This window comes from Magnolia sinica, chromosome 13, assembly GCF_029962835.1.
Source record: "Magnolia sinica isolate HGM2019 chromosome 13, MsV1, whole genome shotgun sequence".
NCBI lineage: Eukaryota > Viridiplantae > Streptophyta > Magnoliopsida > Magnoliales > Magnoliaceae > Magnolia > Magnolia sinica.
The window spans coordinates 7,998,517-8,013,070 of record NC_080585.1 but is presented as its reverse complement, the minus strand read 5'-3'; the positions used below and the strand labels follow the sequence as shown (position 1 = coordinate 8,013,070).

Sequence of the window (14,554 nt, the reverse complement as noted above, 5' to 3'; positions counted from 1 at the left end):
TGATATATGTTCTTTATCGGCACTAGTTGGCCACATATTCCAGGGTGAGGATGCTTCCTTGAGGGAGATTTTTAGGTGCATTGGCCATCCAAAGTGGGCACAGAGTATCAATGGTTTGGATAACTGAAGACCTGAACCTCATTTGTTTATGACGTAAAATGACGCATCCTGCTGTCATCACTGTCAAAAAGGAAGAAGAAGAAGAAGAGGAAAAAGACAAACAATGAAAACAGAATCAAACAGTCACTGCGCTGCTGCAATCACCAGAGATATTATGCAATGGTAAGGTGGAATATTGGGACACTTTGTCTGAGTGGTCCCATCATCTAGCGGTCCAAGTGAAAAGACAATTGTTATCTGTCACCATAATTTCCCACTTTAATTTCTTTCTTGTCCAAAGTCATGGCCTATCTGGGCATATGGGATCTGAGATATCTTGACTAAGCTTTAGTCTCAATTTTGATGGGCCCACACCCTCCATTTCGAGCTATCACGGGCTGTGCCTAGGGTTGTCTTAGGGCCAAGACTTTGAACTGTTTGGGTCAGGGTCCAGTCCAGCCTATTGACAGCCCTGCTTATCTCTGGTTCTCTTCCCTTAATCACAACACTGGAATTTTTATTAAAAAACAAGAAAGATCCAAATTTTTTATTAAGTGAGATAGCCACCGGCCCAGTAATATGAAGCTGATGTGTAGGGCATGTAATATGTTTGATCCCCTACCGACATGCGCCCTTGTGATATAGGTTTTCCAGTGTCCCACCTTAGGGCTGGACGAAACTGGTTGAATATCATTCCGATTTTAAGCTGTTCAATAGATGAATGGGCGGCAATGGCTGGCTAACCAGACTTTATCCAGGATTGGAACTTTTAAGTTAGGCCTATGAGCTGGGTGGGGGCCTGCATGTAAGACTGGTCAACTTCCAGTCCGGGTGGGCTTGGGCTTAGGTTATTTTAGCCTGGTTTGGAACTGTTGTTGTTCTCACCATTGCTTTTTGTTCCTTTGGTCGCACGGCCTGCCCACTTAATCTCTACTCCTGATTCTTTATTCATTCCTGCATTTTGTTTCTTGAAGAGATCCAGCAGAAGACTGATGTGGACCTGAGCTGAAACGGGCCAGGCCTAGGTTTTCATGCCCGGGCCTGTAACACTAGGCTCAAGCCTTGGGCCTCAAAAATCACATTAATCGGATTATCCTAACCGTTCAATGGATTACCTGATTTTGGGTACTCAAGATGGGTTCCTGAAAAGTCCATTGATCGGAAACTTAGGGATGTGATTAGTCTTGAATTTTGCAATGGTTCTCATCCAAAAGGCAAACTTTGAGTTGGACGGTTCAGATTGAATGGTGAAAATAGAATATTGGTGAACCTCAACGGACTATCCAAGATGGGACAATGCTAAAAACCATTTACATATGTATAAAATGAGAAATATTCACCTAACATTGTCGTATATCAGCTTTCACACACTATGGTTGCTATTCACTTAAGAAGAACATCTGAGCCGTGCAAAAAGTGGGCCTCATGAAGATGACGCATGGTGAAAGCTACGATGCAGCTACACCGTTGGCATTGATGGACAGTCGATGCTCCAACTCAGTGTGCGGTTTTAGCCCATCTAATGAGTGGCCTGCCCGAATTTTGCCCCAGGCGATCTGTGGACTGACCCACCTGACCACCTGTCCGCGAGTACAAAACTAGCTGTTGGTGTGGGTGAGTAAAAGATAGCGAAGGGTTTCTTCCTTAGGCTTCATCTCGTCTGTTGATGTTCCAATGGGCCTCTCGCCTTTTCCTAAAGCTTTCAAACCCCTGCAAGATTTCATATGGGCGTGTAATTTCTCTGGCTTGAATCCCTTCCCACATTGCCTGCATTTCCCATCAATGCGTAAAAACAAATTCTCTGAATGGGATCAATCCAACTTGATTTATGCAACGACACTTGAGAATTTAGAAGCACTGAGGGTTGTGCAGGAGGGTGCTAGATGCACCCGGTATGAAATGACATGGCAGCACTGAGGAAGTGCTACATGTATTATGTCATATGTGAGTTCAGTAGATTCTTTGTTTGAATGGTAAAAATTATTTTTTTGTTCCACATATGAAAAGCGCATATAGTATGACTATATGAGATTAGCTTAACATTCTGTCATATTAACTTTCAAACTAGTAACATTTGAACCTAATATATGTGAGCTATGTATATACAGGGGCAAAGCTGCTCATCAGACAAGCCCTAGAGCTTAGATCCCATTTATATAAAGAAAACATGCCTACATTACCTTGGGTGGGGAATTGACCAATGATTCCAATTCTCTTCACATTTGTGCCCCACCTGATGTTCGCATTATCCTTCATCAAGATTCATGGAATCTATGGTTAGGATTGCCTGGTGAGTCTGTATGATCTTAACACGTGCATCTAGTTTGCCCTCCACCAGTGTAATTTGCAGTAAGCAAACCAGTACCAATGCTTGACTGTTAATGCCCCTCGTTACCTTGATGCTGAAGGGAAATTGACGGGCTACAGGGGCATTTTAGTTATTTTAGCATTAAAAATGAATAAAAAGAGAAATGAAAAGGAGTGACTCACGAACAATTGGGCTCGGACACGGGCTTATAAATAGAAGGAACCTTTTTCTGATTTCCGAATTCAGCTCCCTTTCTCCCACTCTTATCAGTCTCTTCGTAGTTTTCCCTGTATACATAACAAATCCATTAGGGCCCACCCGCGATGTTTATGTACATTGCACGGTGGACACCACATTCTATGGTGGGTCCTACATTCTTCCCTTCGGTGTGGCCCACCTGAGTTATGTATCAGGCTTTAGTTTGGGATCTACACCCCGGGGAAGTCATCCATCCCACATCATGGTGGGCCCCGCATTGCTCAGACGCATGGTCATTGACATGCCTTGTAACGCTTGTGGTCATTTACACAAATTAAATGTGAATAGTTGCTGTATTTAACTTCTGCTTGTGGGGCTCAGCAGATTTCACATGCATCTAATACATTCATTCGATGCACCCCACTGGGATGAAGAGACCCTAAAAAGGGCGCTGATTGGGTACTACACCCATCAGGACTGGTTAAATACGGATGGTCCTCCAAGGGGCTCTGTAGGGCCGACAGTGATATATGCGTTTTATCCCAGCTGTCCGACTATTTTGAAAGATCATTTTAAGGCATGAGCTCAGAAGGAGTTATATCAAAGGCTGAGTGGACCACAACGACCGTACCGTTGAAACCTTCCCAGGGACCATCATGATGTTTATTTTCCATCGAATCTGTTCATAAGGGCACATAGACCTGGATGAAGGGAAAACATAAATATAAGCATGCTCCAAAACTTCTGTGGCCCAATAGGTTTTCAGCAATAGGCATTCAATCCCCACTGTTTCCTGTGGTGTGGTCCACTTGACCATCTGGTTGATCTCATTTTTTACCTCGTCACTTAAAATAAATTTTCAAAATGAATGGACGGCGTGGATAAAAACACACGTGAATTTCGAGAACTTGGGAATGATTCTACATAGTTACCTGCGTTGTGGCCCACCTAGGTTTTGGATGAACGCACCCCCTGCATATAGTTCTTTCACTTTTCCTGTTCGTAGATGGAGGTACAGGGCAGCCTACATCTAACTTTTCTATCCCATACATGCGTGTACAATTGGGACCCATGCTTGGTGAATGAGACCATGTTCTATTGCATTCACGACGAATGGACCATGCTCCAAAACTTTCCGATATCGGAAGAACTCAACCACAGCCTCTGGTTCTGTTTTTTTTTTTTTTTCGTTTGGATGTGGACCATTGTCGTATTTTTCGTATCAACCCTCTATTTCTATGCTACGATTTGGACGTTTACGATTGTCGCCCTATTAAGGAGATGCTCTCTGCATGTCCCATTTGGTCTGGATCACCCAATTACGGGCCCCACTTATTAGAATTGGGACGAACCGTTGTTGTCCGCCTTCCTCCGAATATTTCAAACAACGCTCGCGCATGTGCACTCTCCCACATTGACACGTACGTGCGAAGCGTGGGCACGCTCTACCAAGCAACTAGGCCCATAGATCGGCTTGCAGCCTATTGTGCATTTTTGGCCCACCTCAAGAGTAGACCAGGATGATTCTTGACACATGGCACATTAACCATGTGGCCACATAGATGAACGGTCAGGATCTCGCACGCGTTTGCCTCGTTGGTATGAGTGAATGCATTTGTCAGGCCACTATAGACATACACGTGTCCATTTAATAGACTATTCCAACCTCATAATAATTGAGGTTTGTTTTTTTCATGGTATATGATTTTCCATTTAAACCGTCCATGAGATGTCCACCAATCATTTAGCTAGAACGGGATATTCAGTAGACATTTAAGATATGATCCATCTATAGTGGTCCCACGATTTGAACGTTTTTAATCCAAGGCTGGCCTGAAAGGCTGAGCCCCGGCCTAAAATTCAAGCCTGTCTGTTAAATGTGGACGTCCAACGTACGACTGTAGTAGCCTAGTTTTTTGACGCGGATTAGCTACTGAGCTTGACAGTTGCCCCGTTTCGCTAATGAAGTGACGTCACCGCATTCTGTGGGCCCCACCATGACGTATGTGTTGTATCCACACCGTCCATACATTTGGAAAGATCATTTTAGGGACTGATCCAAAGAATCACCACTATAGAAAGGGATTGAATGTCTACCGTTAAAAACTTCTTTGGGCCACATAAGTTTCCGATCAAGCTGATATTTGTGTTTTACCTCATTCCATGTCTTTGTTAACTTATAAACGGGTTGGATCTCAAATAAACAAAATGGTAGGCCCTAGGAAGGTTTCAATGGTGAGCCTCACTATCCCCACTGTTTTTTGTAGTGGGGTCCACTAGAACCTTTGATCTGCCTCATTTTTGGGATCATGCCTTAAAATGATTTCTCCAAATGGATGGATAGTGTGTAAACAACACATACATCATGGTGGGCCCAAAGAAGATCGTGACGTCACTTCAGTAGCCGACTCGCTAATGTCGCGTCCCTAATTTTTAGACACCTGTATATATACGGTGGGGCCCACCTAGTGAATAGCCCGATGTTGCAGAATGGGTGGCAGGTGGGTGAGGCGGGGATATTAATCTAGATTGGGCTTGGACGTGCCTGAACCGGGGCGAAGGCCTAACGTTTACTTTGTGGGCCCGGCCTGTTGACAACCTAACTTTCAACGGTGTTTGCATGTGGTATGAATTAACGCCAATCCGGCCACTCGAAGTTGTGACGCCCACCTAGTGGGACGATCCATCATCCAACTAAATCGGCATCCGATGAACCATTGAAATGAAAACGGTCACTGGTCCAAATTCAATGGTTGATACCAATAGTCAAGATTGTCCGATCATTTATACATCCACAGGGGGGCCCACGGCTTGAACGGTCCAGATGACCCGCATGCATGCCACGTGCAGCTATATGAGCTGAGTTGAAGTTCACCATCTACGTCTGGTAATTTATACTTGCCCGCTGCTCTGCTGCTGCTGATTTAAAGAGCGAGAGTGAAACCTCCTGGATCCACCCAAACGCGCCACCTCACACACATCTTTACTCCCTTCTTCTTCTCTTGGAACGGGCGCACTTCGCCGATTTGTCGGTACAATCGTCGATTCGTTCGTCTCCACCACTCCACACGCAAGCAGGTTACGGAAGACGTTAGAAGCCCCGATCGAGTAGCTCCTTCCCATCGACCGTTGACTCTTCTTCTTCTCCCTTAAGCTTCCAAACGCAGGAAACGAAGAATCCGCAATACTCTCGGCCGTACGATCTACTTCTTCGACCTCGAAAGCTACCATTCTTCTTGCTGAATCGCCCACCTCCGACTCGATCTGAGCCGGCTGGCACGAAATATCGGCCTTTGTATCGGGATCCTCTTGAGATTGCTGCGCTTTGTCCTTAGCCGTATCGGGTATTTGTGTCGGGGTTATTGAGTTGTTACAAGAACACCGATCTGTTGGTGAAATTCGTTGGATTAGCTAGCGTTCCGGGAGAGAGGAAAACTTCGATACTCTGGCGGACACTGATGGATGATACGCAGGCACTTATAAATTACTTAGAATTTTGCATACATGGAATTCAAATAATGCAAATCAAACTGTCTCGATTATGAGTTCCAGTTTAGATGTATCATGAAACAAAAAATTATCATGACTATCTGATTGGTGGACATTTATTGAACGGTTAAAAATGAAAACATCCAACGGTCCTATTTCAACAAAAAAGTGTCCACGAACCAGAGGTTACTTTTTAAATTGCGACTTAAACATGGATAGTTCCAGAATTTTTAGTCGGTTTAATGTGAGTGCCTGCGTATCAAGCGTCATGCAAAACCGAGTATCTAATAACGGGGATCATGGGAAAAGATGGAATACCAAAAGCGGAAGCCGAAATCTGGGAACCTTTGAGGACGTACTCGTTGTCGGAAATGGGTGTGATGAGATCCTCGTCCAGCAAGTCTTGCCAAACATAGCCTGTCTTATATCGCCTGCAATCCATTCCTCGCATTAAAAGACGAGAGGATAGAGAAGACAATTGTTATATGACATGATACTCAGGCTCCGTGTTGATACGCAGGCGCATAGAAATGTACACGTGGGATATATTAACTCAAATAAAATCGACTGGATTGTGCAGCTGACTTTCGCTGCGTCACAAGCCCAAGATCAAATGGGTGGAACAGTCCTAACCTCTTATTCGTAGACACTTGTTAGAAGAAATAGGACAGAAGTAGGACCGTTGGATATTTCATTTTTAACCGTCCAATAAACGTCCACTAATCCGATAGTCAGGTAATCAAATAAGTTTAATTTTGAGTTCATCATACATCTGGTGTGGTTGCAGTATTTTGAGTTAATTTGAATGTTTGTATCCGACGCTTGAAATTTCCAAGTGCCTGCGTATCATTCCTCACACTCTACCAGCCTATCGGTCTTTTAGCGCAGACAGATATGGATCTATTGAAATTTGAAGACGTGAATTTCGGGACAAGTGCGAATGCGAGAGACGTGCGAGATCCTGGTCCCCTCCTCAGGTGGCCCACACATGTAGGGATTACGTGGGATGGAATTGCATTTGATCAGTAGAATGGAAAACTTGGAATTAGATTAGATGGAATTGCATTTGATATAGCTTTTTGCTTACCCAGATTTTTCTTTTTTCTTTTTTCTTGAAAAACTTAATTGATGTTAGCAGGTTGTGTAGGCCTCAACATGATGCGCGGGCTACAGCCACACTGCCCACCCATTTATTTAGATCATTTTAGAACATGGGCTAAAAAATCAAGTAAATCCAAAACTCACGGGGACCCACCATTGAAAGTAGCAGGGATTGAATGCCTACCATTGAAAACTTCTTTGGGGCCGTCCTTTCAACCTCATGAATAGATTAGATGGCAAATAAACGTCATGGTGGACCGCAAGAAGATTTCGACTGTCGGCATCATTGTTCCTACTAATTTCTGTGCTGTGGTCCACGTAGGCTCTAGGTCTACTTCATTTTTAAGCTTATGTATAAAATGAGGTTGCAAAATAAATGAGCCGTGTGGATATAACACATATATGTTATTCTCAATAATTGTAAATAAAGGTAGGTATATCTGTTCAATGGACAGCAAACCCAAGAGTATATGCCGCCATGACACGAATATAGCATGGTGTTAAGCTTGTCGTAGACATTTCTCGTCATATGTAATAATTACATTTTTTTAATCCCATCGTACCTAATGCTTTCTAATATCATGCACCAAACACTCTATAACAGTCTACTTTCACCGTTAAAGTGTGGTGTGGCCCACCTGATGAGTGGATTGCCCTAAGTTGTGGCTCCGTACATGTCCCCTAGACAGGATTTCGTACACTTACTATGTTGGCACACGTGCGGCGGATCACCTCTTCAAAATCACTCCCCGCCCGAATCCTTCTCGTGAAGATTTGAACAATGCTCGGCCCGAGGTACCGGTTTGTCTATGTCCAAGACAGATGGGACAACATTAATCGATCGAAATTTCAGACCGTTCATCCGGTGGGACATTGGCCAAAAACCGATTATCGATGACTGGCCTGGAATGCTAACTACCACCAATCAAATGGCCAGAATATTCCCGTATTGGAGATTTTCAGTCTATTGCCATCAATGGCAGATTCAAGTGGAAATCCGGGCCACTGAAATCATCCACTGGCATGCAGATAACTCGGGCCGAGCATTGAATGGTGCATCATTACATTACAACAACCAGGCCTTCTGGATAGGGTTATGGACTGCAGATGTCTAAAGTGCGCCTGTGGGTGCAGCAATCAAACCTCTTGAAAGACCAGGTGAATGATTCAGGCATGTCCTTTCCTCGCAGATCCGATAGCCATCTCTTCACGTCTACAACCAAAAACAAAGAAATAATAATTATAAAAAAAAACAGAGAGAGAGAGAGAGAGAGAGAGAGAGAATCTGACGGGCATACCTTTCAGCCGAACACCCGTCCGATTCATGTTATGGACACGGATGAGATGAGGATGTTCAATCCTACCCATCCGACTCAGGAAATAGAGGACGTGGATCCTCCTCATCTCTCCCCCGTTAGCTTCCATCCTCCTGCACCACCAGAAACAAGCATTTCTCTTTCTCAAATAGATGGACACGATTTTCCTCCTTATCAGAGCGGTAAAAAGGAACGGCTTCATGTTCGAATCTCGGCCGTCCGATTGCAGAAAATGGAAAAAAATAAAAAGCTGAAGAGGAAAACGAATCGAGAAATCCCTTTTCCGGATTTCAATCGCTTCGATCAGAACACAAGATATAGATGAAATTGCAGGCCTAGAGATGCAGATACAGAATAGTAAACGAATCCTCGTGGAGACAATAAATGGCATTGAGAGACGAGAATACCTAAGGTTTTTCTTTCCTTTTGTTTTATGTGATTCTCTTTTTCACGTTATCGAAGAAGGATAAGAAGAGATGCTGCAGACAAAGGCCAAAAGGCGAGCGTACTCGGGTTCGGAGCTTATTTATAGATGCTTTTGATGATTGGAACTGTAAGTGCTTCCGATGAGGTCGAGCTCTCAGGGCCCACCGTGATGTACGTCGGATATCCACCCATCAATCAAACGCACGCTTTCATGGTGGACCATGGGCCTAAAAATCAGGCCCATTCCCGCTGAGATGTGGTTTAGACATGCAGCCCATCCATCGTGTGTGTCCCACTCGAACGAGGGGTTACACCCAGTTTCAAGCAAGCGTGATTCAGATGGTGTAGCCTACCTGAGTTTTGGTCCTTTAGATATGGCCGAGCTTTGCGACATTTCATAACCTGGAGGGGCCCCACCAAACGCACGGTGTGGATGTCTGACATACATCACGGTGGGGCCTGCATTGAAGTGAATACTCAGAATAATAAGTAATCTGTGATAGGAGCTATTAAATAGATGGGCCAAAACGTTGCTTAGGCCTATTTTTTACAAAATGATCATGACCGTCCATATTTTTGAGGCCGTTGATCAGATAGTTAAAACTATCATTAGGGTGTGATATTCATATGGCAGCACATGCAGCTCAGGTTGTACCTGATGGAAAGTCCAGATCAATCGACTGTGTTGTCTAAGTGTCCCAATTCAACTAGGGCATCACTCCGCGTGTGTAGAGAGAGATGGTATGCCATATGCCAGTAAAAGGGTGGGTAACTTGGGTGGGTTATACTGTGATGTGTGTGTGAAATCTACTCTGACCATCAGGTGCGCTAAAACCTGATCCATCCGTCATTCAAGTGGACCACATGATTGAAAATAAGGTATTGTGTGACACTCACCATCCAAATTATTTCCATTTGTATAAACCAAGTGAATAATGGATAGGCCTGATTTTTGCTGCTGAGGCATAACTTTTGACATGGCATGTAATGGTTTGGATTGGATTTCAGGTACTCATCTCAGTGGACCTGGTATAAACTTAAGGGTAAATGTCTCTCTTCTCGCTGTTTCTTTTGAGTTGGCCCACCTGAATCACATTCACAGGTGAGCCTTCTTTTTTGGCCCGATGCCTAACGTGGAGTGACGCATTAATAGTCATTCTACAAAAATGTCAGGCCCATCAAAAATCAAGGGTGAGGTATCATTCTCTCAATTGTTTCCCTTCTTGTGGCCCACCTAATCATTGATTTGCCTTATTTTAGCCTTTCGCCTAACATGAGCTGACACACCTGATAATTGGAGTGGATTTCAGAAACGCATCATGGTAAGGCCCACTAGAGAGTCTTTGCTATGGTTGGAGACCACTCTCCTGCATACAGGAGGGGGATTGCCTACCGACACTGTCAGCAGCAACAATGGGGCTATATAGGCCCCAACATGATGTATGTATTTTATCGCTGTCAATACATTTTTTAAAGATCGTTTTTGGGCATAGCTAAAAAATGAAGCAGATCCAAATCTCACGTTGTTTTTACCCTAATCGTTTTCACTTTTCACCCTTCCCTCTATTTTTTTCTTACCCTACTCGCCTACCGAACGAGCGCTGCGTTTTGCTACTGCCCGATCAGCGACGCTCGATCTTCTTTCTCTCCAGTCTTCTCAACAAAGGAGCTGGTTATTGTTAAGTATATAGAGAGGGGGAAGAAGGTAATACAGAATCGAGAAGCTGGAAAAAATCTGTTTTTGTTGGTATTGGTACTTTTTCTTACTTTTCTTTATCACTTGTGTTTTCTTTATCAGCTGTGCTTGATGGGTGAATGTGCATAGGGAAATCATCAATCACAGCTTGTTGCAGCATCCGAATATTGTTGGGGTTTAATAAAATTGGCCAGATTCACATAGTCATTATAGAGCACAACCAATCCAACTCGGTTTTCCTGACCAAGTCGGACTCGGATCGTTTAAGGCCAGCATGAGTTAGGATCGGATCAAATCAAATGACCCTGACTCGGTCCTGAATTGGACCGAGTTCGGGTCAGGCCACTTCCAGGAAATCCGCGTCCCAGCATTCCACGCTCCCCATTTACTCCCATCCAGACGTCCTCTTAGGAGAGGGATGGCTTTTGAGATTTCTTGGGATGTTAAATAAGATTTTCGAAATAGAGAACGAGATTTATGGACTTTGAAAATATAAGTGATTGTAAACTAACGGCTTGGATTTATGCAAATAAACACGCGGCTTGAATTTTATCCCCTCCCTCTCTTTCCTTCTGTGTTTCTCCCCCCTCCGAAAGCCCCTCCCCATATTAGGACCTTTGAAATGGTTGGTTACCTTGATGATTTGTATAGGCCTGAAAAATCACATTGATTGGATGGCCATGACCCTCTTATGCCACTTGAATTTGGATTGAAAATGGATGGTTGAGAGAAAACTGCTAGCGGTTCGAATTCAATCAGTGTTAGCGGACTGTTTAGATCTCATGAATAGTGCGGGACTGGTACCGTGCTCCATAAACAATGGAGTTGATTATCTGGACGTCCAGGATGGTATTAGCGCGTATCATTGTCGAGTGTACGTCTACCAGCGGTATAAAACAAAAGCTAGACTACATCACGCCTTCTGACAAATTTCCACCTCACGGGTGGCAAATAGCACCTAAACTAGGCCTGAAGCCTGGGCCCGGTCTTGAAATCTAAGTTTGGTGTCTGGGAAGGGGACAATGATGAATGGCCCGACCGTTGGACTGATCGAATTATCAAGATTATAGGATGAATGGACAACTCAGATATATATATATATATATATATATATATATATATATATATATATATATATATATATATATATATATGTGTGTGTGTGTGTGTGTGTGTGTGGGCGCGCGCGCGCGCGCGTGAGGCCTCCATTCAACAGCATGTAAAGGCTCTTTATATGATAGGCATTGCTGTGGATGGAGGTGATGGCTCAGAGAATTTCTTAGATATGGATCATTTGAAACCTATGGCTCGATTGAATCACCAAGTGAGTAGTCATCAGAGAAAATGAATGGACAATATAGAGATATTACAAGACCGGACGGACCTAGCCAGGCCCTACAGGTTAGGCCTTATAGCCAACCCCGACACTAGGCCAGCCCATTGCCGCTTCTATTTCACCTATGCGACATAGACGCATGCTATCTAGGCCATCCAAATCATGGGCTCGACGGTTTAATGGGGAAAGCGTGAGAAGAATAACACGGAATGGAGGTCCAAAATGGAACTGGTGAAATCAGATACCGAGAACATCCCACCAGTATGGGTCCCTGTCTATTTCGCATTTGTGTGCATGTATGAGAAGGCTGCCACGGATGAGATGAGATGAGACCGTTAGGTTGAGTGAGTTTTGATAAACGCACACTGGATCCTTGTTGCATTTCTCATCCTTGTGCCGCAGATCCAAAGGTCAAGGTTTAATTTTCAATAGAATTTCTGAGAATAGCCTATCCAACAACGGTCTGGATTAACTCACCATCCCCTAAACAAATGGTCGAGAACTGAAGACCATGTATGTTGTGCATATACGCAGGCCTCATACGAATGAGAGGGCGCGACTTGGGTGAAACCCCGGAACCGAAATCGGATTGGGTACTGAGTTACTCAGTACGCTTTTATCGTACTGAGTAAACTCCGTTGGGCCAACTGTGAGTTTATGTGGTTTATCCACACCGTCCATCCATTTTTACTGCTAATTTTAGGGGTTGATCCAAAACTTATTTGACCTCCAAAAAATTTTCAATGGTAGAGGTTCAATCAAACAGTTTCCTGTGGTGTGGTCGAATTGAGATTTTGATTTGTTTCTTTTTTGGGATCAAGCCTAAAATTATCTGTTAATATGGATTAACGGAGTGGATAAAATAAATAAATAACAGTAGACCCCACACGGTTTACTCAGTACCCTAAGTTACTCGGTACGCAATCCGCTTCCCATTATTTAGTGTGGTGCATTTGAGCAATAGATCTACCTTGAGCTCATACCTTAAAATCATCTTGAAAAAAGAGAGAGACAGCCGTAAATAGATACATCAGTGTGCCCCCACACAGATGTGCAAGTTCGTTGCTAGAGATGGGTGGAACATAACACAATCCAAGTCCATTAGACCACACCAAAGGAAACAGTGGGAATAATGACTTCCACCGTTGAAACCTTGCTAGGGCCCAAATTGATGTTTATTTGTTATCCAACCTGTTTATAAGATCACAAAGATATGGATGAAGGAAAAACACAAATATCGGCTTGATCCAAAACTTCTGTTGGCCCCTAAAAATTTTCAACGGTAGAATTTCAATTCACACAGTTTCCCGTGGTGAGGTCCCCTTGAGATTTGGATATATTTAATTTTTGGTCTCAAGCCATCAAATTATCTTTTAAAATGGATGGACGGAGCAGATAAAATATGTAAATCACTGTAGACCCCACAGAGTTTACTCAGTACGCTAAGCGTACTGAGTTACTCAGTACGCAATCCGCTTCGAAACCCTGACGTGTCGCGCTGCGTTTCGTCCAAATGAGCAGAAGCCGTGCGGGGCTTTCGGACGAGAGAGAACCTTTTCATTCCCCTTTTCATTCCCTTCTGCCCCTCTCTCCGGCTCTACCTCCCCCTCTGGCGGCCTCTCTCTCTCTCTCTCTCTCTCTCTCTCTCTCTCTCTCCAACAGCGGCAGCCACCTAAGATGGTCAATGCCCCAAAAACCTCCTTGACTGTGCAATCCTAACCTTCCATTCCAGGCAGCAAAAGGATGGTTTAGAGAACAAACGCTGACTGCCGCATTCAACTTCAAATATTTTTTCAGCGAAAACCAGAGCGTTTCTGACCTTTTTAAGAGATGCTCCTTCATCAACGCCATCTCGTCCGTCGATTCCATCCCGAATCAAAACCTCTTCAGATCGTCTTTCTCCCTCTCTGTGATTTTCTTCAATAGAAAGAAATAAAAATACGTGAGAAATCAGAAGCATTTTAAGATGAGAAGAAAAACGAGCATTAGAAAGTAGAAGAAACCAAATGGAATTTGAAGAAGCGGGGAATCGACCTGATCTCGTCCTTGTTTCTCACATTTCAGTCTTTCCTGCTTCTGCTGCGGAGCCAAGGAATTGAAGTGAAATTTCATATAAATCTCTCATCCTTTTAGAGAGAACTGAATCTGACGAGACCGTTTTATAAGACATTCAGAACCTGCCGCCCTTCCAACGGACATTGCTAATGACCGGAATGTCCTTTTGCTTCTCGAAGATACATCCAAACGAAAATGCTTTCGCAAACGTGGATGGAAGACTACGTGTCGACAAGATCCAAACCGTCCATCAAGTGCCCAACCCTCTGTTTGCACCGGTAACCCACTCAGGTGGGCTACACCACGAGGAGCAGTTGAGATGCAACTACCGCCATTAAAATTCTTCAAATAGTGTGTGGGCTCCACTTTGGTCTCTATATTCCATCCGATCCATTCATATGATGCACCGGTCCATAATTAATATACTAAAATCACAACATTCCATGATGCTTGTAAGTCACACCAGGTTAATTAGAGCTTTTAGCCATATTTTACAGAATTTCCTGTGATGTAGCCCACCTAAGTCTTGG

General features: G+C 43.8%; 1 protein-coding gene across 1 annotated transcript; it reads right to left on the bottom strand.

Annotated features, from left to right (window-relative positions):
• Nucleotides 1-1,282: 1,282 nt before the first annotated feature.
• Nucleotides 1,283-14,111, bottom strand: LOC131223987 (protein SOSEKI 1). Its single transcript, XM_058219577.1, has 8 exons — nucleotides 14,004-14,111; nucleotides 13,789-13,874; nucleotides 8,494-8,624; nucleotides 8,339-8,408; nucleotides 6,413-6,525; nucleotides 5,508-5,991; nucleotides 2,590-2,694; nucleotides 1,283-1,866 (listed from the first exon to the last, which is right to left on the bottom strand). The coding sequence occupies exons 2-8, from the start codon at nucleotides 13,836-13,838 to the stop codon at nucleotides 1,698-1,700; spliced, it is 1,122 nt and encodes a 373-aa protein (XP_058075560.1). The 5' UTR covers nucleotides 13,839-13,874; nucleotides 14,004-14,111; the 3' UTR covers nucleotides 1,283-1,697.
• Nucleotides 14,112-14,554: the final 443 nt, after the last annotated feature.